Here is a 22,755-nt window from a genome sequence, read left to right as displayed (position 1 = left end):
GGCAGGAAAGTAAACATAAACATAGAAGCCCTATTTAAATGAATAAATGATATATAGCATGAGTGTGTACATTCATGTAAATAATGTCACATTAGTCTCTAACAGTTTTTGACAAAAGAGTATATTGTAATATGATGTTACAATCAGCTCTATAAAATTGTATGAATATGAAAACAAACATTCAGCAGTACAAAAAGCACACGGTTAACCTGGTTTTGACACATGTACAAATGCTGTATCATTTGTTTTTTGGTCACAGGAAAGATCAGTGTACTCTTAACAATTCAGAAATTCACAGATTCATAGAGACCAAGAGGAAAATATCACTTTAGTGCAACTGTTTTTTTGTTTGTTTGTTTTGTTTTCTAAAGTTGTTTCAGAGCATATTACAGCTATCAACGTCTACAAAACAGTAAAGATGAGTTTTGGACATACAGGCCATTGTAACAAAATAAGACATTTACAAAGACTGAAAAAGTAAGAGGCAAAATGTCTCAGACACAGCACAGTACAATATTCAAGACATCTTGGTTAAATAATCACTCTCCATTATCAACAGCTACATTTCAGTATATATACACATCTCGATCAACTATAGAAAAATCTTAGAAAATGTTTCATTAATGTAAAATCTGTGTATTTTTTACTAACATTTTTTTCTGTTGTCTCCTACTTCAGCACTATTAAATAAATACCTAGAGACAATCATGAAAAAAAAAACACATTCAATATAACAAAATAATTAAAATCAGATTGTCTTGTGTGCTTGTCTCTGTTTGCCATCAAAGGAAATGCTTTGCACAGACAGTAATACCACAGTGAATCACATACAGCATGGTGTGAAGACGACACACATAGAGCGAAAGTACTATTAACATACATTCAATAAATAGTCTCATCTGCAAGGTAAATAGTGGTTTTGACAAGAGATAAGTGATTGTTGCAAAATGAAGTTGACTGTCTGCAACTCAATTCACAATACTGCCAGTAAAAAGAGGACGGTTACCAAACAAATGTTCATATAAAACAAAAACCCTACATCCATGTGCTGTGTAATTTTGTCCCTGTGTCTCACAAGCCCATTTGCATATCTGCAAAGTTGAAAAAGTTGTCCACATCTCGGGAGGACGTATCCTTGTCTTCAGAGACAAACACCTTAGCAAACAAAACAAAACAGTTCACTACAACTTTAGCATCTGTAGAGGAATAAAACCATGGATACATAATTCCAATTTCGATCGATAAAGGCAAATACATAAGGTGTTTGAAAATTACCTTGGAACCACTGAAGACATCATTGGCAATGTTACGGCAGGTCTCCACCACACCATCTCCGTTAAACTCCAGCGCAACAACTGGACCTACAGTCACATATCAGAAAGTAAGCACCGTCTACACAAGATTTCACAGTGACAGTATGTTGATTTAACAGTTCTAATTGCTGTTATAACATTGATATCTTCATCTAAAAACACCTGCCACGAATGCAGTTTACTGAAACAGGATGGTCTTACCCTTGGCAACCCACTCAATCAGGCCCTCAGAGTGATCTCCAAACACTCGGCTTACATCCTCAGGGCGCATGGACACTTCTTTGGTTTGTACCAGCACAAAGCCCTTTCCAGTTGCCTATGCAAACATGAACACATGCAAAACTGACTTATTGAGATTTCATTGTTTCTTAATGTTTCATTTCTAAATCATCTGAGGATTAATATAGTTGGTAAGACGAAATACTCTCGGTCACACAAACAAACAAACACACACACACACACACACACACACACACACACACACACACACACATTCTTGCATAGCAACTCTAGTACACATCTAATGCTAAGTCTGACCCTACATTCCCTCAGGTAATTAGGTTAGACTGAAACCTCTACACATGTGCAACTGTAAACAAGTTCAGCAAGTTGCATCCACCTGTATTGTCTAAGGGTAGAAACTATCCACAAACACACACCACCAGATGGATAACTGCTGCCACAAGGCACCTGCTATAACAAAACTAAGCTGCTTCCAGCCAGCAAGGTGGCAACTGCACACAGCTTTCAGAGCCAAACGACTTAGTCTGTACAACATGTATTACTACAGAATTACAGAAGTCACACCCCATTAGTCACAAATTTGCCACTTTAACATTTGGCCAATGGAAATTTAAAACATTTCAAAATATCTGTGGGTGTGAGTGAGGCAAAAGGAAGTCAGTGCTGTGAGTTCCTAATCTGGAAGGAGAAGCTTGCTATGAACAGTAGTTTCAATTTCACAAATTCTTACGTAAATAACACACTACTGTGTTAAAAGTTGTCTGGAGAAGACTTTGTGGTGAGCATTGCATCACACAGACTAATGGCAAATACTAAATGAAACATGATATGTGCTGCTAAGTAAAAAAACTGTTTTAGTGAACAGATTTTACTTTATTTTATAGCCTAATCCCTGCCTAGATAGGCCTAGAAATAACATACGTTTCTATTCAAGACTGGCTCAGTAGTTTCCCTTGGGTGTCAACTCCCTCAGATAAAATCAGGATCCCAGCACTACACTAAGCACTGATCTCCTATGTAACTCTTCTGTGACGAAGAGAGTGCAATTGGTCTTACATACATTTCTTCAAAATACCATCCAAGTCATCACAAACAGGGATGAGTCTGTATTTCATCATCGTAAAAAAAACGAAACAACTACACACCTCATCAATGAGTTTTCGGGCATTGGCAGTGGTGTAGTCTCCAGCGAAGAAGACAAAAAGACAAGACTCATCGCTGCCCTGGCGTCTGCCTCCTTTGGTTAGTGGGACAATACTCCGCCCTACTTCAGTAGAGATTCGAATGGACTTAAACTCAGATTCTGAGTCTGGCAGGGGAACGTGGTCCAGGACGGCTACATCCTCTGACAACAGGCTCCAATTGGTCTCCCCAGAAACTGGGGTAAAATCGTGGATGTTGCTCCAGTTATTATTAAAGATGCTCAGGCCTGCATCTTTGAAGTGGAAGGCCAGATCGGGATAGTAGTACTGGTAGCAGGAAAATTTCATTCCTGTGGAGGACTCTATGATCGGCTGTGTGGCACAACACAGAAACACATCCATCTTCTTGCAGTCCCGTGTTCGGAACTGCTGGCATGCTACTACACACTTAATGTCTTTGCAGTCTCTGAAAAACACACTGCCCTTCACTGGTCCGAGCATTATCCTGCAGTTCACACAGTCATCAATTGTGATGGTGGCCGAGTGGTCGAACACGTAGATGTTGCAGTTTTCACACTCTTGGATGACAAACTGCTGCCCATTCAGCTTGCCTGGCAGGCGTCCCACTGTGGCATCCTTGAGGCCAGTCAGCATGAAATCTTTAGGATCAACCTGAATTAATCAAAATGGAAAAAAATTTAAAAAACCATTACAGCATGCAGTACTGACTGATGTAGGATAGTGCTGTTCAACAAATGGCTTGTGGTTAGGATACAGGGGTTAAAATGCTGTCCAACAGACAACATACGATCTCAGTGTCTTCAGGTCTACACAACTAGGACTACAATGCTCCAAATAAGGCTGGGCATAGCAACGAGATTGTCTCATACCCCCCACCCTTCTTCATTCTAAAAACCGTCGGAGTTTCAGGAAACAGTTGCATCTGTTGTACAATCCAAAATGCTTGTTTTCTAATGAGTACGGTCTACTGGACATTGGGGGATACTGGTTTGATGATCAGCAACTGCAATTGCATAGCATGCAGTCACGTAAACTGTACGTGCAGTGCTGTCTTTAAGCCGATAATAAGCTCTATGTAACGATAGCCCACTGTAACATGCAGCGACTTGCATGCTTGGTAAAAAAAAATACTAGCTATCGAAGATTAACTCGATTAAATGACATCCGAGATAACACCCTGGTCCTGCACCAACAAGGTAGTTCCTTAAAATAGGCTAATTTTTAAATCGAAGCTGGCAACTTTCACGAAGTCTTGCAGGGGAGGTTGCTAGCTACATTTTCTGAGTGGACTTTCAATAGGATGTCAGAGCGAGCGTAATGGAGATTGTACCTATTATACCCCACTATTTGATTAGTATCAAACAGCTGAGAAGCCACAATTTGTATGAAAGAGCAAAGACACGGACAGATGTGTTTACAGTACCTTTGGTCGTTTGTCCCAGCTATATTGTTTTGGTGCCTCCTCTGTAATGTTGGTACTTAAAGTGGTGTCATTAACCTCGGTGCTAGTCGCAGTAATATTGTTGGTTGCGTCCTCTTCTATATTCGTCAGAGCAGGCTCCTTATCAGGAGATTTTCTCCTAGATTTTTTAGAGAAGAAGCACCCCATTTCAACGACCAGTCAGCTACCTGTTACTGGTAAAAAAGAATGTAATATCCAATGGTGTAGCTCCTGCAAATAATGTATTTTCTCAATAAATACTTGGATTAACCCGAGGCCTCAAAACATTCTCCGACTGCAATAGGTTGCTGTCGAGTTTAGCCAGGCGTTAGTTAATCACGCACTCTACATAAGAGCTTCCCGTTTCCTTAATGTTAGACAGCCAATCAATGGCTTGCACTTTGTTACTTGGGAACAGCGAATCACAACAAAGGCATAGGTCTGTAAAGGGGGGCTACGTGGGTCATCAGGAGCGAATCAAAATAGTGTGGGCTCAGAGGTGGCAAGGGCGTCGCCATAATGATGTTTGGTTTATCTGTTTCTGTAGCCTATAATTTATCAGCCTGGGATAGCCTGATCAGACGTAAACCTCCAGGTGTTGACAGAAGGCATAGCCTAGTGAAATATGTATGGATATTGTGGTTTCTTTGTACAGATTTTGTTTCTCATTTTATTTCACCAGGTGTGGAGGGGGCAATCCTGAATCCTGAATATAAAACATATTCTATAAATAGTATCATGATGTTGTAACAGCGGATGTCACGGAGGACAGCTTGCTGTGTAGCTTATAACGTAAGCTACTCCTTTAGGCTAATTCTTAGCTAATTATAGGGCTTGTCCTAATTATAACCTACCACTGAAATAAGTGATATGATATATAATTCGTTAGTCTACTTAGGACAACTATTTATGAAGACATTTGACACAAAAATACATTTGTTTGTTAGTGGGCCAAGAATGAGCCAGCAATGACACTTACTAACTGTGGTGATCCTACATTTTAATATGCCTACTAGTATTTTTATTGTATTTTATAGGCCTATATGCTCACAGGTTTCTCTGGCTGTTCACGCAAGCACACCATCACAAGCTCTCCATTCCAGACATAGCAAGACGCAGGATGTCATAGACAGTTTCTGAAAACACATCCAACCAAAGTATGCATAGGCTATCATTCAGAAACTATAATTATACACTACAGGAATTACTCAGACTATGCACATAACCAGTGGAACAAGACAAGAAAAATTCATGAATGAAAAATACATACTGTATCACATCCAGGGAGAACTAGGGTCTTTGGTCTTAAAAGGTATTGATAGCGAGATAGAGTGAAAGCCAATGGAAGTAAGTAAACCAGGCTTTCAACATTTTTTAAGATGGTTTTGACAACTCAGAGGTCACTGCACAAGCATGATTTTCTGTTTTGTATGTGCCTTTGTGTGACACCATGGCAGGTCAGTACTTAGAGACTACACAAGGTGCTAACATTGTTTCTGAGTACAATGTCACAAATTGTGTTTGAAATAATAAGGCTATTGTATTATTTTCTGATCAATAACTTGGATCTTGAGCTACACCTGATCACACAAAGACCAGGTTTAGCTGATACTAGCATACAAAGTATGTGTATTGCAAGTATAATGCCATAACATTTTGGATTAAATAAAAATATCATTTAGCCACTTAAATTTTATGTACACTATTAGTTTGGTATCAAAGGTAAGCTAGTTTGGAAATAATTTTCCCCGATTTTGACACTAGGGGGTGTTGTAGGCCTAACATTCACGATTAACTCCAGGACTGCAGTTTGGTATCTTGTTAGTCTGGTAGTCCAATCGTTGTTGCAATCATAACAAATGCAGACTCTGACAAATATATTCATTTGAACTCCTACACATACACCTCTTATCACACCTATCTTGCATAATATGTTAGCTGCTTTATTTCCCAGAAATGTAATAGGACATTAATAAATGTCTACCATGAAAATCTATCTGAGAAGAGAAATATTGTAGAAGAAATATTGTAGAAATATTGTTGAAAACTTGTAGAGACATATTGTAGAAAACATCACCATCAACTCACCAGTATGGAAAGAAACACCCACATTGAATTCACAAATAAGCAAACAGACAAAAAATAACATGTAATGCATGGGAAGATACAATGGGTGTCCACAAACTTAACACTAACTTCTGCATAGGCAAAATCTCTGCGCTTAGAGCTCACAATACAGCATGCAGTGCTCTGCAGCAGTGGCAGATTGATGGCAGGCTCACAATAGTTGGGGTGCAATTTGGTGAGGGCCAACTTTGTGTTTGGGACAGAGGAAGTCCAGCCATGATGGATAAGATAGATAGATAGATAGATAGAAACTTTATTGATCCCCAAGGGGAAATTCAAGGTCCCAGCAGCTTAAGACACCACACACAACATACAGTACAATGTAAACAATGTAAACAGGAAGATTAAAAAGCAAATCAACAATCAACAATCAACAATGACTAAAGGAGCAGTAGAATACTATAGATAAGGTATGCATGAATGTACTGAGGATTGGTACTGTGATCCAGTCTGAGGTGTGTGTCAAGTTGGTAGTGCAAATAAGTCCAACAGTGCAACAGTGCAAGATAAAATTCTAGTGACCAGTAATAAATATGTACAGTACAAAATGTAAGCATAGTAATAATAATAACAGTACTAATATAAATATATGGACAATTAAAATAAACTTAACATAGTAATAATATAAGAGTTAGACATGAGGGTAGACATGTAAGTCATGCCATGTAAGTGTAAAAGAGGGTGGAGGTGCAGATATACTATGCATAGAAGTCCAACTCTCCTTTTCCCTTCAGTGAAGCATTGTACAGTTGTATGGCCCTGGGTACAAATGACTTTCTCAGTCTGTCTGTTGTGCATGTCATGGAGCGTAGTCTCCAGCTGATCAAGCTCTTCTGCTGTATGATAATGCTGTAGAGTGGATGACAGTCATTGTCCAGGATGCTGTGTAGCTTGTTCAGGGTCCTTTTGTCTGATACTGAAGTGATGCACTCCAGATCAGCTCCCACAACAGAGCCAGCCTTCCTTACCAGCCTGTCTAGTCGCCCAGCATCCCTCTTCTTAGTGCTTCCTCCCCAGCATGCCACAGCATAGAAGAGGACGCTGGCAACAACAGACTGGTAAAACATCCAGAGGAGCTTGCTGCAGACATTGAAGGAGCGCAGCCTCCTCAGGAAGTACAGCCTGCTCTGCCCTTTCTTGTATATTGCTTCAGTGTTGACTGACCAGTCCAGTTTATCGTCCAGATGTACGCCCAGGTACTTGTATGTGTTCACCACCTCCACATTGACCTCCTCAATGGTGACTGGCAGCAGAGCAGGCTTAGACCTCCTGAAATCTACCACCATCTCCTTGGTCTTGGTCGTGTTGAGTTGTAGGTGGTTGAGTCTGCACCATTGCACAAAGTCCTCCACCAGGCTCCTGTATTCCTCCTCCTGCCCATCCCTGATACATCCCACAATTGCAGTATCGTCTGAAAACTTCTGCATGTGACATGACTCCGATAACTGACTGGCTGTGGCTCTGCAGTGATTATAGAAATGAGACGCCTATCCAGCCTCCTTCACCTGTCATGGGTCGGCTGGATGAGAAAGTGGGCCTGTCTGAATCGATCCCCTCACCTGTTCAAAAAGAAGCCCATACCTCACCCACACAAGACTGTTCCCTTTAACTGAGGCAATCGGTTGGGGAACAGGAATTTGATGAATATAGAGACTTATACTAATGCTTAATATGTAGGCACTCCTATCCGCTAGTACTAGTATTGCAGTACAGATGCAGTAGGCTAGTAACAGAAATGGTCTCCTCTTCACTGTAGCTTAAATGTTATTCTATTGTTAGCTCCATATAGTTGTGGCTCTGTAGCTTAAATGTTACAATGCTCCTGTGTGCGCGCACACACACACACACACACACACTTACTACCGACCCCCTTTTTGTAAAGTGACCTTGAGTTTCTTGAAAGGCGCTATATCAAAATAATGTGTTATGATTACTAATAATATTAATTGCTATTTTATTGCTGTACGTCAGTTTGGATAAACGCGTCAGCCAAATGAATTGTGTAAATATAAACTGTTGTTGATCGTGAAAATAATGGATTATGTCAGTCCTCAGAAAGAGAAGATCATCAGATAATAAGCTTTAACAAAAAAATTAATGAATTTGTATTGGAAAATCTTTCAACCTACCATTTTCATGTCATACTTACATGGCATACTTACAGCTAGCCTGGCAAGCCAACCTACAGCTGCATCCTGCATTCTTGTGGTTGTAAATAGATTAATTGACCAAGGCACTCTTCCAAAAAAGTTTAAAAAGCTTTAATTCATGGGCTTAACCTTGAATGATCATTGAAAATGGCAACATGTTTCGATCTTCAGTAGGTCTTCATCAGGGCAAAATGACAAATTCTTATGGTTGTGTTGTGTTTGTGGGCCTATGGCATTGGCTGCATAAATGTGGCTCTTGTCGGTTCTGATCTGCTTGCGGTGATCAAGGAAAGAGCAGCAGAAATGTCTTTAACTAAAATCTGACCACTCATCAGTTTAGCATGCACTTCGGAAACCAGAGTCAAACCAGAAAATGAAAAAGGAAATCTCACTTTCCTGTTTTTCAGGGTGAGAAGCATTTCACAGTGCAGTGTTATGTTTTCCCCTTCAAATTAACCAGTGTTTCCCCCTTCAATTATTAATCTAGGTTCCTACAATTTGGTTTAATTTCGTCATAACGTTTTCACTCAACTGTAAAGATAGCCTACAGCAGAATGCGCTGTGATTTCTTGTATAAATTGAAAAGAAAGACTAGTTGGCTGAGGTGGTTGGAAAGCAGACATCAGTTTAAAATCATCATCACTGAGGTTGCAACAGTGAACAAAATACCCTTCATTCACTTAGGCCCATACCTTAAAAGTAGATAATCTTCTAACATAGGCCCTACAGTTATGAAAACTTGATACATGATTAACATTTCCATAAAAGGTGAAATTATACTCAGTGATTTACCTAACCCCTAGATGTGTTAATTTAGGCTATGCCATTTATTCAATGCATGTTTTTACTGGACCCGATGCGAGGTCTGCTTCAGATTGCGCAACTAACCTGACTAAGTAGGTAGGTATGGCTGCATTAACAATACAGGAAATCCTACTACCAGTAGGCTATGTCAGCCGTAGTCGTTTGGTCCCTTCTCCGGGGGGGCACTACAATTTCAGGCTGCAGTTGATGTCCACATAACGGCGCGATGTGTCTTTAAAAGGCTGAACTGCAGGCGAGGGTTTCACTGTGCCTAATTGTTTTCCTTGTCGTTACCTTACGCAGTAGTACCACGGAGCAGGCATCCAAAGGGAGCATCCTGCACCATGGACGTCGTCACCATACCAAAGCCGTGGAAATTATTTCTAAAGGAAAAAAATATTTTTCTTTTATGCCTTTTTCTCTTAAACCATGTTTCCAAAATGAATGCAGAGGACAGTGGAATAGAAGAACTTGCCACCGAGAAAGAGGCTGAGGAAAGTCATCGGCAGGACAGCGTGAATTTATTGACATTCATTTTATTGCTGACATTAACTATTTTAACCATCTGGCTTTTCAAACATAGAAGAGTCCGTTTTCTTCACGAAACTGGCCTGGCAATGATATACGGTGAGATATTAGCTAGCTAGTGCAAGCACATTATCGAAACCTTAAGCTCTCCTATGAATGAGCCTGTCTAGCCTGTTAGCTGCAAAGCTAAATATAATTGTGTTGAGGGTTATTTCCACCATACATCTCAGACACAAATGAGGCTAATCGTCTAACATCGTCAAAGCATTATGATGACTCTGTTTAGGCCTATCTATATTTCATACTCATATACAGCTCTAAGGAATCTCCACACGCACGATGCTCGACTACTCCGTGTGGTAGCCTTCGGGACCGCTTCATTTCTGGAATGTAGGCTACCAGCAGTGGCTACAATGTAACAGTTTTGTAAGAGTAGCGCATCATTTTAACCATTGTATTTCCTCAGCGGGTGTTTGATCCATCTCAGAGAAGCATAAAGTGGTGACCATTTTGCTTGGATCTACGTGATGCTAGTTCCAATGACCAGCTCGATGCAAGTCAGATTTTGTCATTTGGATAGATGCCACGAGCTCACTAGCCCTGTTCAACAGCAGTTAGTCAACTATGGCCAGTCAACCTCATTCAGGACTGTGTCCAAACTGGCTAGTCCGTCGCCCTACGTATTAATCATTGGTAAACACACGGATATAGGCCCGTAGGTGTTTTTGGGTCACCTGACTTCCATTCTGTGTCAGGTGAGCCTTTGTACTCCAGCAGCCTAGCCTACTTGGTGGCTCAGCCCTGCTAATATAAGACAGTGATGTTGTGTAGTCTAGCTGTTGATAAGGTCGAGAACCATGGATTACTATAACTCTATGTGTTGGGCAGACTCTTAGCTTGCATAAGACAAAAAACCCTTTGTTGTGTCTAAAAATAACAGGCTATTTCCTGCATTATACACACTTGTGTATTAATGGCTCGTTTTTATTCAGTAGATTTCAAAACATTTTTTTCTGTATAGGCATTCAAAATATCCTGGTTTTAGAATTCAGCACTGTATGCTACTCACAGCTATGGTTGTCCTATCCCCAGGTTACCCTAGGTCACAATAATCTTGCCATAATATTCTGGGCACATACTTTACCGTAACACTTCCAAATGTTTCTGGATGTTATTAGTGACTTTATGTTGATGGTGATGATGTTGACTGGGTATTCGTATGTCACTTGAGATGGCCGCTCTTGAGCCACCATTCCTGTTTATGTGTTGCCGCAGGTTATAAAAAAAGGCAGTGCTCTGTGTGTGGTGGTCTGTGGCGGCAGGCAACATCTGAGCCCTGTGATGGAGAGCAGTTGTCAGTTGTAGGTCAGGACTGTGACTGTTGCTTTATCAGTGTGTCATGTCTCTGTGACGGTTACTTTACCAGTGAGCCATGCCATGTGGATCAGGGGGAAATCACATGCTCACTGTGATGCCACGACAGTGCCTCGTCATCACAGTTCTGTCATTTTATTATAGTTTTGGATGGGCTTTGCTGAAACAGGAATAGAACATATTTCGTCTGGGGAAGAAATAACATTCACGCTTACAAAATTGTCTCCAGAAACACGTGTAAGAGTTGTAAAGTGTTACTGTCTGAAGATTGTTTCTCAGATTTGTAGAAACCAAACACGGCACAATCTCGTTCTCCACCACCGGCTGTGATGTGTAGAGATGTTGTGAAAGGGAGATCCTTACCTCTCTCACAGGCTGTGTGCGATTCAGCATGTGAAGTGAGCCCTTGTTTTTCAGCCCTTAAAGAAAACTGCTGTCCAGCTGTTTCCGTTTCTTTGAAGTTTTTTCCCTTTGCAGATTATTAACACAGAGTATCTTGGATGAGTCCTGGGAGGTCAGCAAGTCTCTTGTTCCTGTGCACAGTGCACTGCTGATGAGCGGAGCCTCCCTCAGGTGTTTGAATTTAGAGGGTGACTCACCTGACCTCAGGTCAAATGGAGCGACCCAAAGGTCAAAATCCAGGTGGCCTTTTTTGCAGACTCACAGAAAATTGTGGATACATTGTTCTGCCTAATGTTTGTGTTTACTGGAATTGTGTGTGGTCATTGGTATTTCAGCAATGTCATCATTACAAATAGTCCTTGTCCCAGCACAAACAAGGTTCAGAACACTGTTTACGGGTTTGTTTTTTGTTTATTTTGTATGGAGGCTATTGATTTGGATGAAGGATAATTTGGCCACAAAATGATAATTTAGACCATGTCACATAATAATCACATTGTATTGAAGTGTTTACCATAACATGGACTAAGTGGCCTTGTGTTGTCTTGTGTTGGGACTTCAGCACTAACAGATACTCGGTCTGCATAGAATGCACATGACCAGTGCTATCCAGCTCTACTGAAAAGGTTGTGATAGAGAGGCATGTTGGTCCTTCTTTATGTAGTGCCTTAGGCAAACACTTAACGGTTAACATTCTGTTCTGTGGAGTGGGTTAGACATATCAAGCAGAATGTTCAGAGGGAATCATGCACTTGGCAATGGCAGCTAAAGAAATTGCCCATGTCAATCATGTGAGTAGCCTTCACTGTCTATCAGCTTAGAAGAAGCACTTACTGCAAATATGCATGTTTAGCTTCTTGACCCCTCATCTTCCTCACTGTCCTCTCAAATTTCCATTTAATGGTTGATGAAGACTTGTCAGTCAGCCAGACCTCAAATACATTTGAACTTTTAGCGGCTGAAGCATCTTTAAATCTGGACAGCTATTCACTTACCTGCAGTACACATTTACGGCTCAGTTTGCACATTGTATTCACAGACACGTCTAAGATATGGCGGGCCCATTTCTGTCATATAATCTCCATAGCCTGCTTGAGTTGTGGTGTCCTACGAGTCATGCTTTGATTGGGTTGTTTTTCGCCCTGCCAATTGCCTGAATTGGACTGGCCTGGCTGATATGTTATCATTTCTATGCATGTGTACACAATACTCTGCAGCTTATCTGGTAAGGCCCGTTGTGCTCCTCTGCAGCTCATTAACTAATGATTGTGCCCGTAGATGCTGACTTTGAATGCAGGTTTTTTATTGCGCCCCCCCCCCCCTTTTTTTTTGTTGCAACATTCTGTTCTTGTTCTGTTTATTTGGTAGGTTTTTATTGTGAGCTTGGATCAATGCCCAAATCTTTTCTTTTGAGAGCCGAGAGTGTTATGACTGTGTGTGTTTCACACCGAAGTGCACAATTCGGTCAAGACACTCAAACGGCATTTGTGTATGACATATGTTGTTGCTCACCCGCCCCGAGGACAAGTGTGACGACGGCGGTAGTTGTGTGCGTCTCTCGATGAGCCATTCCCGAATTTAGCGGTCTGGAGCTTGTAGTCTGTGGTTGGGGGAGCTTTGTGCATTCAGCTGTGTGCAGTTTGCCAGCCCAAAACAGAAGCATGCTTGTGGACCCTGTGACCTACATGTGGAGGTTCTCACTTTGGGTGCAGCAGTCTTCTGGTCTAGAATGCTAACAGCACACTTCAGTCAGTATGTTACTGCGGAGTGCAGACACATTCGTGCAAAAAAGACCAGTACATTGTTTGCTCTAGTAGATCCTCTTGTAAATGGAGTTACGGGTTTTTGACAAAGTGTCCTTTCAGTCATAAACTATTCCAATGATAGGAGGTATGTTTGCTATAGCAGTTCATCACAAACCCTAAATTGTGTCCCAGTTGGCTTTGTAGAGTTGCAGATACTGGTCAAGTTTAATACGCCATTGTTTTGGTTAATTTAGAAGGACTTCATTTGCTTTGTCCATTGTAAAGCAGTGTGTGATGAATGGTGGAGTACATTGCAAAAACCCCCGGCATGTGGATTTTGTAGTGACCTAATCTTTACCTTTGTAATGCTCTTTCTTTTATCGTCTTGCTGTGAACACAGAAGCCACTTTGTGACTGCCAGTCACTGCCATTTAACATTTACACATTTTTTCACCCCCCTCTCAAGCACACTCTGCCTCTCTCACTTACTCTTTTTCCCCTCTATCTGTCTCTCCTCCTATACCTCTCTCTCTTGCACACCCCCAATCTCTTTCTCCCTTCTCTCTCTCTCTCTCTCTCTCCCTCCCTGTGCACTCCTCTCTGGTCTTATCTCTTTGAGATGCATAGCACATGCTCGCTTCCTCTGGGCTCTGCTCAGCGTCCAGAGTGCTGCTGGGAAATGGCTGTGACGGAGATCTGACTGACTGACTCTGTGTAGTGCAGGGGTGTGTGTGTGTGTGTGTTGGTGTGTGTGTGTGTGTGTGCGTGTGTGTGTATGTGTATGTGTGAGGGGGTGGGATAGTTATTTGGGGTTGATATGTGTGAGAAATATTTCACTGTGTGTGCCTGAATCAGCACTGTACAAAGGCATTACAGTTCCAGCTCTAGAATGGCGGAATGGTCGACCAAATGACCTGAATCTGTTTCAGTACTGCTGATATTCCTGAAAAGTATGTAGGGGCACTAAAGTTAGCAAAAGGTGTGGCAAAAAGTTATAAGGCCTTTGGGGACATGTAGTAGCTGATCATGCCTTTTTGAGATTACAACTTGTCTTGATCTGTTGTCTAAAAACAACAGGTTACTTCCAGCATTATGCACACTTGTGTATTAATGGGTCGCTTGTATTCAGACGATTTCACAATTTCTTTTTCAGTAGGCATTCAAAATATCCTGGTTTTAGAATTATTTAGCACTACTGCACTTACAGCTATGGTTATCCTATCCCCAGGTTATCCCAGGTCACAATACTCTTGCCATAATATTCTGGGCTTATACTTTACCGTAACATTTCCAAATGTTTCTGGATGTTATCAGTGACTTTGTGTTGATGATGGTGATGATGATGTTGACTGGGTATTTGTAGGACACCCGTCCTTAGAGTTCCTTCTCAGTTTTCTCATTTTTATGTTTCTTGTGTGATACAGAAGTGCTCTGCTGGTAGTAGTACGTGGTGAAGCAGAAATCCCCATAGAAAGAGAAGTGGTAAGGCTTTGCTTGTACTTTGCAACCAAACCGCTCCCCCCGCGCATCTCGCTTAAGAGCAGAGTCTGTGTGTCAGGTAACTGTAGGGACTAGCAGGTACTTCCCATTCTTGCCGGCTAGTTGGTCTCTGCCCATGTCCTGTGAGAAAGAGATGGACGTTTTTGTACTTCCCATCGCAGAGCTGCTCGTTGGTGATTGATGAGCCGATATGATGGCCAGTCCAGGCGGTGTGTGTATCCAGTTACCTGCATTACAGATGGGGAACCATGGGATAGGTGTAGCTATTTTGTGAACATTTGAATTTGTAAAAAGGAACTGAAACCTGGTTATATAAAACCAACCTTATTACTAAAGTTACCGAAGTTGAGTGCTTCAAAAATAACTCCTAAAACAATTGCTGCACAAGTTTACAGCACAGGCCCTGCCCTTCCAATTGCCATGACAGAGAAGAGAAGGTGTTACTCTGTTGAGACTTGGCATTATCAATGAAGACCAAAAACACCTGACTTATCATGTTGCACATTAATACAGAGAAGCATATGAGTTGTAGGGTCAGACGGGACGACTACTTTCCCAACACCAGAGCTGCAACAGCACACGGTTGTTTTGAATGAAAGATAATTCATCATCATTTCGTAGGTGAATTACCCAAGGAGGGACTTATCATAAAGATGACCTTTGTAGACAGAGAGAGGTGGCCGGTGTAGATTTGAATAGAAACTTTTGTGTGTGTTATGTTATGGGGTGTGTTTGCTCTATTCAACCGCCTCTGTTAGCTAGACTTAAGCAATAGGTAGAAATGAAGAAGGTTGCATTAGAGGAAAAGTCAAATACTTGCATTGTTATTCCGGAATACTTCATTAATTGTCTGGTCCGTGGAACACAGCACTTTGTGTTTGTCTGTGGCTCATGCACGTTTTTTTGGGATTAAAAAAAAGAAAAAAAAGGTTTGTGAGGTCAGGGACGCGGTGGTTTGGACTGGAGTGTTTGGGCTAGGGTGCTATGGCTAACCCAATTACGAATGGCCCACAAATGCTGATTTAAGTATTGTTGTGGACGGGGGGATGCAGCACAGCTTCACTATCTTCATTTCCAGCTTGTAATGAAACTGTGTGTGTGTGTGTGTGTGTGTGCAGGGGTGTATCTGCAGTCACCTCTGTTTAACGGTGGGTGAGTGCAGAGCTGGCAGCTGTGCCACGTCTGTGCTCCGGTGCCCACTGTAGCGTGGGGGATTTATGGGCTGTCACACAATCTCTCTCTCTCTCTCTCTCTCTCTCTCTCTCTCTCTCTCTCTCTCTCTCTCTCTCTCTCTCTCTCTCTCTCTCTCTCCTGCCACAGTTTCCTCTCCTTTTCAGACACGTTGGTGGCTGATCAAGCCAGTTCGTGAACACTATGACAGTTTGTACGAACACAGTAGGCTACCTTATCAGATCAACATTTGCTTACCTTCTCCTGATGAAGTCATCATGCCTTTGGTAGAGGCATATGTTAATAGATTATATTGAACAAACACTCCCAAATAATCGATAAGTGATAAATCACACTAGAAGTTATTATTGTTTTTACTCGTTTTTGTTGGTTGTACCATTTAAATGAGTAGTGCACAGTGTACAATAAGCTGTGTTATTTATACTGTGGTATGAGCCATCCTCCCAGAGACTCAGTGTGTGGCTGTCAGAGAAATAGCTGCCATGGCTCTCATCACTTCTGGCTGTATCTCCACGAAAGCCGATATGTTCAGGTGACGGCGGCTCCTTCTTGAGAGTCATCTGCGTTCTTCAGTTGCAGTATAAAATGTCAAAGTTTTGGGTACAGTCAGCCTCACTAACAGGGTCGACCCCCCCCCCCCCCCCCCCCCCCACTCCAACATTTCTGAAATAACAAATGGTGCACGTCTCTCTCTCTCTCTCTCTGTCTCTCTCTGTCTCTGCTCTTTCGTTGTGATTTGCCTTTATGGAGTTCGTAAATCTTGCGGTTAGTTGAAAGGTCTGAGCTCAGTGTGAGTCTGTCTCTCCTACCCTGATGTAATCTTAGATGGTGTTTGCCAGTTCTCATCAGCAGAGGGGCAGTAAGAGACTATTCTTAACAGGTGTGGTCCCTTTATACCTTTGGGAATTGCAAGAGGGTGTTCTAATGCTGTCGCTCATTAAAGATTAATTTGGTGTGTAACTGGACAGCCACTTAATGTGTGTGAGGCAAGTGTCAGCTGTTCACATTGTAAACAAAGCTAATGTGTGCTATGATGATGATGCTCCTCTGCTTTCACAATAAAGCAGAATACTTACAGGATATGCAGTTGTTGTGCTTATAAGTTTGCATACACTGTACATACAGTACATGCCAAAGTTAACTAAAAAGAAGAATTTAAAAATAATCTTTTAGAAATGGATCTTAATGCCTTAATTAAAAAAAAATCCAACCTTTAAGGACACCAATTTTCTTTGTCAATGAATAATGTGTCGTGAATACATTTTCATCCTTAGAATGCAGGGGCCATACATATACCCCTATGTGAAAATCCCATAGAGGCAGGCAGATTTTTTTGTTTTTAAAGGCCAGTTATTACATGGATTTAGAATACTCTGCATCCTGATGAAGTTCCCTTGGCCCTTTGAATTAAAATAGCCCCACACCATCACATACACCATTACTTACCATAAGATTATCTCTCAATGCAAACCATGCTATTAGGCTAACTGAGATAAACCATGCCCATCGCTAGGCAAGGTGAAGGGTATGTGATGATGTGGGGCTATTTTAATGTTTGTTGTTGATGCTTGTTTTAGCGAAGTGCAGCCATTCCTTGTCTTCTGTGGCTGTGGCCAGATCAAGCTAGCAGTGGACAACCATACATTGATTATATGCATTGTGTGAAACATCAGACTACATGTCCAAACATGGCCGAAATGAGGATGGTGGTCCAGGCATTTAAGCATGAGCTACCACCATACCTAGACCACATTCATACCTGGACCACCACCAGACCACCACCATACTTAGACTGCAGGTCAAAAGAGCCTCTTGAAGGCCCAAACCCTAAGAATCCCCTAAGGACCCAACTCTGTCAAGACAATCTCCTCTCCTAACACATACAACAACCCAACAATATGCACTTACTATACAGTTCTTCTCTCCTACTGCCTCCACCATCCACCACTACACTTTGTCTACATTTCAACCAATCCCACTATGTAACTTTACTTTACCAGATCGGGTAGCGTACCTGTAGTTCGATGAAATGAGACATAAGAATCTACAAATTTGACTTGCTTCGATGTCACAATACATCATACGTTCATAAAATCATGCAACATACTTTATATTGTCTGTGGACATCCTTATTGGCTGGATAAACAAATAGCATACAGAGGAAAAGTGCTTTAGTGTTGCTTTAAGAATTAGAACTGTTCTTATATTACAGGAACGGTTCAATGGGGTGGTGGTGGCGGTGGCCTAGAAAACCCCTTGGTCTGAAATGAACTGCTCCTCTCTGGTGCAGATCGCTAAGGTCCATTCTGTGGTGTCTGTGTGTGTGTGTGTGTGTGTGTGTTTGTGTGTTATGGTGGGGTTCTCAGAATTAGGTGGCCGCATCTCCCTCGGTTACCAGAAAGAGTGTGACTTCTGAAGGCCATTAATATTAGCGTTAGCCTGCTCCATGGGCTACACCCTGCCACCACTGCCTCGTTACTTGCAGTCCTTACTGGAAAGCACTCGGGGTGTGTGTGGGTGGGAGATGGTGCCTGGTGTGTTTGTGCAGCTGCATTAATATGTTCTCGAGGAGTCCAGTCGACATGTTGTGTTGAGGGATCATATTCATAACTGCTTCCATTAAGTAGCCTAATTATGCTCTCTCCCTTTTTCTTTCTCTCTCTCTCTACATCTGTCTATCCTGCCCTGTCACCTACATTTCTCTCTCGCTCTCTTTCCTTTCTCTCATTCTGTCTCTCCCTCACTCTGACTCTACTTCTCTCCTCTATCGTTCTGTCTCTGTATCTGTTTCTCTCTCCTCCACTCTGTTTATACCTCTTCGTTATTCTGTTGTTGTTCCTTTCTCTCTCTCTATTTTACACATATTGATTAATTAAAGATTGTGTGGTTGGGGGCACTGTGGCGCAACAGGCTACAGCGCTCGTGCCATATATGGGTCCGAGTGCCCACAGGGACCCAGGTCCGATTCCGACCTGTGGTCATGCCACCCCATCTATTTCTCCCACTTACTTCCTGTCTACATCTTCACTGTCCTATCATAGGCAAAAAGGCCAAAAAATATACTTAAAAAAAAGAAAGAAAAAGGTTGTGTGGTTGTTCTTTGCACATTGTAATAACGTATAATTCAAATCTCTCTCTCTTTCTCTCTCTCTCTCCCTGTCTTGTGTCGTAGGCCTGTTGGTTGGGGTGATCCTGCGCTATGGCATCCCCTCCACCAGCTACCACCACAAGACGCCCCCTAGCTGCATGCTGAAGGAGGGGCCCGTCTCCACGCTGCTGCTGAACGTCAGCGGCAAGTTCTTTGAGTACACGCTCAAGGGCGAGATCAACTCGCACGACATCCACAATGTCGAGCAGAACGACATGCTGCGCAAGGTGTGTGTGTGTGTGTGTGTGTGTGTGCGTGCGTGTGTGTCTCTGTGTCTCTGTGTCTCTGTGTGTCTGTCTGTCTGTGTGTCTGTGTGTGTGTGTCTGTGTCTGTGTGTTCAGATGAGTTTCATCATCTGATGTTGCCAGTGGGGACACTGCAGGGTTTCAGCCGCCTCCATCGTAAGGAGAGTCGGCCTTGCTATGCATGGCATGGGCAATGATGTGGGGGGGTGGTTAAGGTTTTATTTTGTTCTTGACGGTCAAATGATTCCAAGGCGGGTATTGCTAATGTGTGGTTTAGTGACCACCCTTGCTAAGTTAACCCGGAGTAAGTAGTAAACCTAAAGAGAGAGTAAAGCCAATGAAAGCCAAAGGGTCGTCTCTTGTATGTCTAATGTATTTAGCCCAGAGTTGACATATTTCATAGCTTTTATGGACTGTGCGTGTATGTTTCTGTTTGCTTCTTTGCAATATTCTATGGAAATTCAACTTTTTTGTGATGGAAACAAATGCATTGCAAGGTCAACATCCCTTAATAACGATAAATAGTCATGTTGTGTCACTTTTGACTCTGTACCCTTTTAATCTTTATGTAATGTTTTTACTACGCTAGTTAACACAAGCCTGACATGAATACTTGCTGTTGCAGGTAACCTTTGATCCGGAAGTATTCTTCAACATTCTGCTGCCTCCAATCATTTTCCATGCTGGATATAGCCTCAAGAAGGTATGTATACATCCTTGGAATAAGTTTTTATGGTTGCTCGACAAATTTTTGTTTCTCGATTCATGCGATTTGATTTCCTCTACTGCTTAAGATGACAGCCTTATTATATTCTTCAGAAGTGAATGATATCCCTATTACTTCTTAATGACCTTACTTATGCAACGAGTAATTGATGCTGACAATGTTAATCCATTCATGTCAGTGATACAGAATGTAGCCTGTATGATCGAGTTTCATATTAGAAGGCCAAGCTGCTCATTTAGGAAGCCTCTCAGTGGTGGCACATGCTGCATACGGCAGCACACTGACCAGTTGTTGAGCGGGCTGCGTGCCAACAGAGTCTCCAGAGGAAGTCATCATCAGATGTCTTTCACTTCCTGTGCACTGTTACCATGGCACACTAACCTTTTCTTCTGTGTAATAAAGTGAGTATAGCTCCACTGGATTGAACTTTATAGTGTTGTTGGTTGTGTCATGTCATGTGTGATTTGATGACTAATCAAAGACTGTATTATGGACAGATTTCAAGTTTTGGTTTGACATGAAAGAATGTTAACCAAAGCAAATGCTATGTGAATGATCTCCCAGTGAACACCGTGAGCTTGTTGTAATGTATGGATTTTGCATCTTTATTCAGAAGGGGATCAGCCAATGAATGAATGGTATTATTTCCTTCTCATGACCTCTTATCCAGTGGCTTACAGCATTGGCCAAGCTCCTTTATGATATAATAATAGGGCACTCGGGAAAGCTGGTTATGTCACCAGGTGGCAGATGCAGGAGAGTAAACGTCTAAGAGAGGGAGAGAAGGAAAGAAGGAGGGAGAGAGAGTATATACAGTATGTTGTGTGGTAGGGAGCATAATGCAATGTCTCGCTACAAATCCAGCCAGCCAGCAGTGATGACCTAGTGTGATTGCACGAGGGAAGGCTGTGCAATGCATGCAACGCCACTGATCCATTTCATTTGAGGAAGAGCTCTCCTTTGGTCAGCAGAAAAGCACTGAGGAGTGAAACCTGCTTAGTTGTTATATTTCAGCCTCTATCGCAGTGGAAGACCACAAAATCGGCAGGGCCAGCACTGTTTTTCAACACCTGAGTGTCTTTTCTAGTCAATCTGTGTTTAGGTATATATTTAAATAAGCGGTGCTGTGTAACCTCTTTGGGTTGTATAAGCGCAGTGATTGTGCATTCCAGAGATTTCCGTGAGAGTTGCGCAAGTTGCTGACAGAGCAGAGGGTCCTCTTATGAAACCGTCCAGTGCGTCCAGAACAAGAAGAGCGAAATCTTTCCCTTTCTGCTGAACATCCACTGTCTCTCTCTCTCTCTCTCTCTCTCGTTCTCTCCCCAAGCCTGCCTCGCTGACTGTGTTCCAGTAAGGGAAGTGGGGGGTGGATGTAGCTGAGCTGTAATTCTCCTCAGATGTTTTCCTTCTTCCTCAGCTGCGTTCCCCCCTTTGACACAAGAGGCAGCTGTTAGCCTACATCCACCAGATGTATGTCGAGCCGAATGCAACACTCTCGAAATGAGCGAGCGAGACACAAAAGCAGACGTACAGCTGACACGGGCAGACAAAAGACTACTTTTAGCTGCTTGGCATCAGCTTGCGCTGTCTGTGATGTCAGATCAACTCTGAATGTAGCATGTCAAGCCCTCAGGCTCTTCCAGATTTAGTGTCCGTCGTTGACCGTCTGTAGCCTGCTCCTTCTGTCAGAGGTTTGACCCCATGGCAGATCTTGGCATCAGGCACCTGGCTTTCTGAGGGTCTGACGTTTCCTTAGACTGGGCAAATCCAGACCAATCTGCTGGTCTGATCTGATTTCGCCCTGCAGCTGGAAACCTCCACATTTTTCGATCCTACTTCTGTTAAAAATCTGTGGGGACCAATCACTCATGGCTTATCCACGTGGCGCGTTGATTGATTGGTTGAAGGACTATCCAATTGCGTACAGGGTCATTTGAAATATGCCCATCATTGATCACGCCTCTTTTGCAGTGGAAAATACAGTCCTCAGACTAATGTTCAATCTAATGTTTTTATCACTCGGTCTGGTGATAGCCAGGCTAACATTCCCTGCCATGTCCCCTTCTATAGCTTAGGTAATAGACCAAGCTGTACACAAAAATAGTCGCCATCCCTAAACCCTGTGGCTACTTTTAGCTGAGTTGTGTTCGTTTTTTTTCGGTGCCGTTTAGGGTTGAATGATTAGAGGTTAGTGCCGACTACCCATCATCCCTGTGCATCCCTGTTGTTGCTTGAGCTTCTCCTCTCGGTCTGACAGGGGAGTGTGTGTGTGTTGTTATCACACCTGCACAGGTACTCTGCTCAAACAAACAGTAATTGGGGGCAGTCCACACCCAAATCCCAACTCCTCATCCCCTCAGCATCATATCAGTCCCTCCCAGACTCCATCCACAACTTTAAATTATCCCTCTACACACACACACATGGATATGCTGAATCAGCACCAGGCCCAAGATACAAGTCCACACCTGTGTTAGCGGCTATCTTTAGAGCTCTCTGTATGAGTGAGCATCTGCATTTCAGAGAGCAACACGATCTCTAAAAGGATTGTGATTCTTTAATGATCAGTGGAGCAACATGTTCTAATAAGCATGGGTGGCGGGGCCATACCAGAGGGATCTGGTTGGAGCGTTGCTCAGTTACTTGCTGTGATG

At 42.4% G+C, this 22,755-nt stretch overlaps 2 protein-coding genes across 3 annotated transcripts in view; one reads left to right on the top strand and one right to left on the bottom strand.

Annotated features, from left to right (window-relative positions):
- Positions 1 to 105: 105 nt before the first annotated feature.
- rp2 (RP2 activator of ARL3 GTPase) lies at positions 106 to 4,506 on the bottom strand. Its single transcript, XM_062556746.1, has 5 exons — positions 4,143 to 4,506; positions 2,702 to 3,370; positions 1,515 to 1,629; positions 1,276 to 1,361; positions 106 to 1,155 (listed from the first exon to the last, which is right to left on the bottom strand). Exons 1-5 carry the CDS (start codon positions 4,326 to 4,328, stop codon positions 1,072 to 1,074), a joined length of 1,140 nt encoding a protein of 379 aa, XP_062412730.1. The 5' UTR covers positions 4,329 to 4,506; the 3' UTR covers positions 106 to 1,071.
- A 4,978-nt stretch (positions 4,507 to 9,484) lies between these two features.
- The window catches only part of slc9a7 (solute carrier family 9 member 7), a 47,840-nt gene continuing 34,569 nt past the window's right edge, over positions 9,485 to 22,755 (top strand). The window contains exons 1-3 of one of the 2 annotated variants that reach the window (XM_062557054.1): positions 9,485 to 9,868; positions 19,154 to 19,356; positions 20,000 to 20,077. In XM_062557054.1, the coding sequence (XP_062413038.1) occupies positions 9,586 to 9,868; positions 19,154 to 19,356; positions 20,000 to 20,077 (564 nt within the window). In that variant the 5' untranslated portion in view covers positions 9,485 to 9,585. The remainder of the gene's footprint in view (positions 9,869 to 19,153; positions 19,357 to 19,999; positions 20,078 to 22,755) is intronic. The other variant, XM_062557055.1, reaches the window with a different exon arrangement.

Source organism: Sardina pilchardus, chromosome 15 (genome assembly GCF_963854185.1).
Source record: "Sardina pilchardus chromosome 15, fSarPil1.1, whole genome shotgun sequence".
NCBI classification, from domain to species: Eukaryota; Metazoa; Chordata; class Actinopteri; order Clupeiformes; family Clupeidae; genus Sardina; species Sardina pilchardus.
The sequence above is the reverse complement of the archived record's forward strand: the minus strand, read 5'-3'. Positions and strand labels throughout refer to the sequence as shown.

What these genes read in the sequence shown, in the direction of transcription:
- rp2 (XM_062556746.1), bottom strand. Translation starts at nt 4,328, where the DNA reads ATGGGGTGCTTCTTCTCTAAAAAATCTAGGAGAAAATCTCCTGATAAG. An exon ending in GCTGGGACAAACGACCAAAG is followed by an intron (nt 3,371 to 4,142) that starts GTACTGTAAACA and finishes TGATTAATTCAG; the next exon opens with GTTGATCCTAAAGATTTCAT. An exon ending in GATTGAGTGGGTTGCCAAGG is followed by an intron (nt 1,362 to 1,514) that starts GTAAGACCATCC and finishes ATGTGACTGTAG; the next exon opens with GTCCAGTTGTTGCGCTGGAG.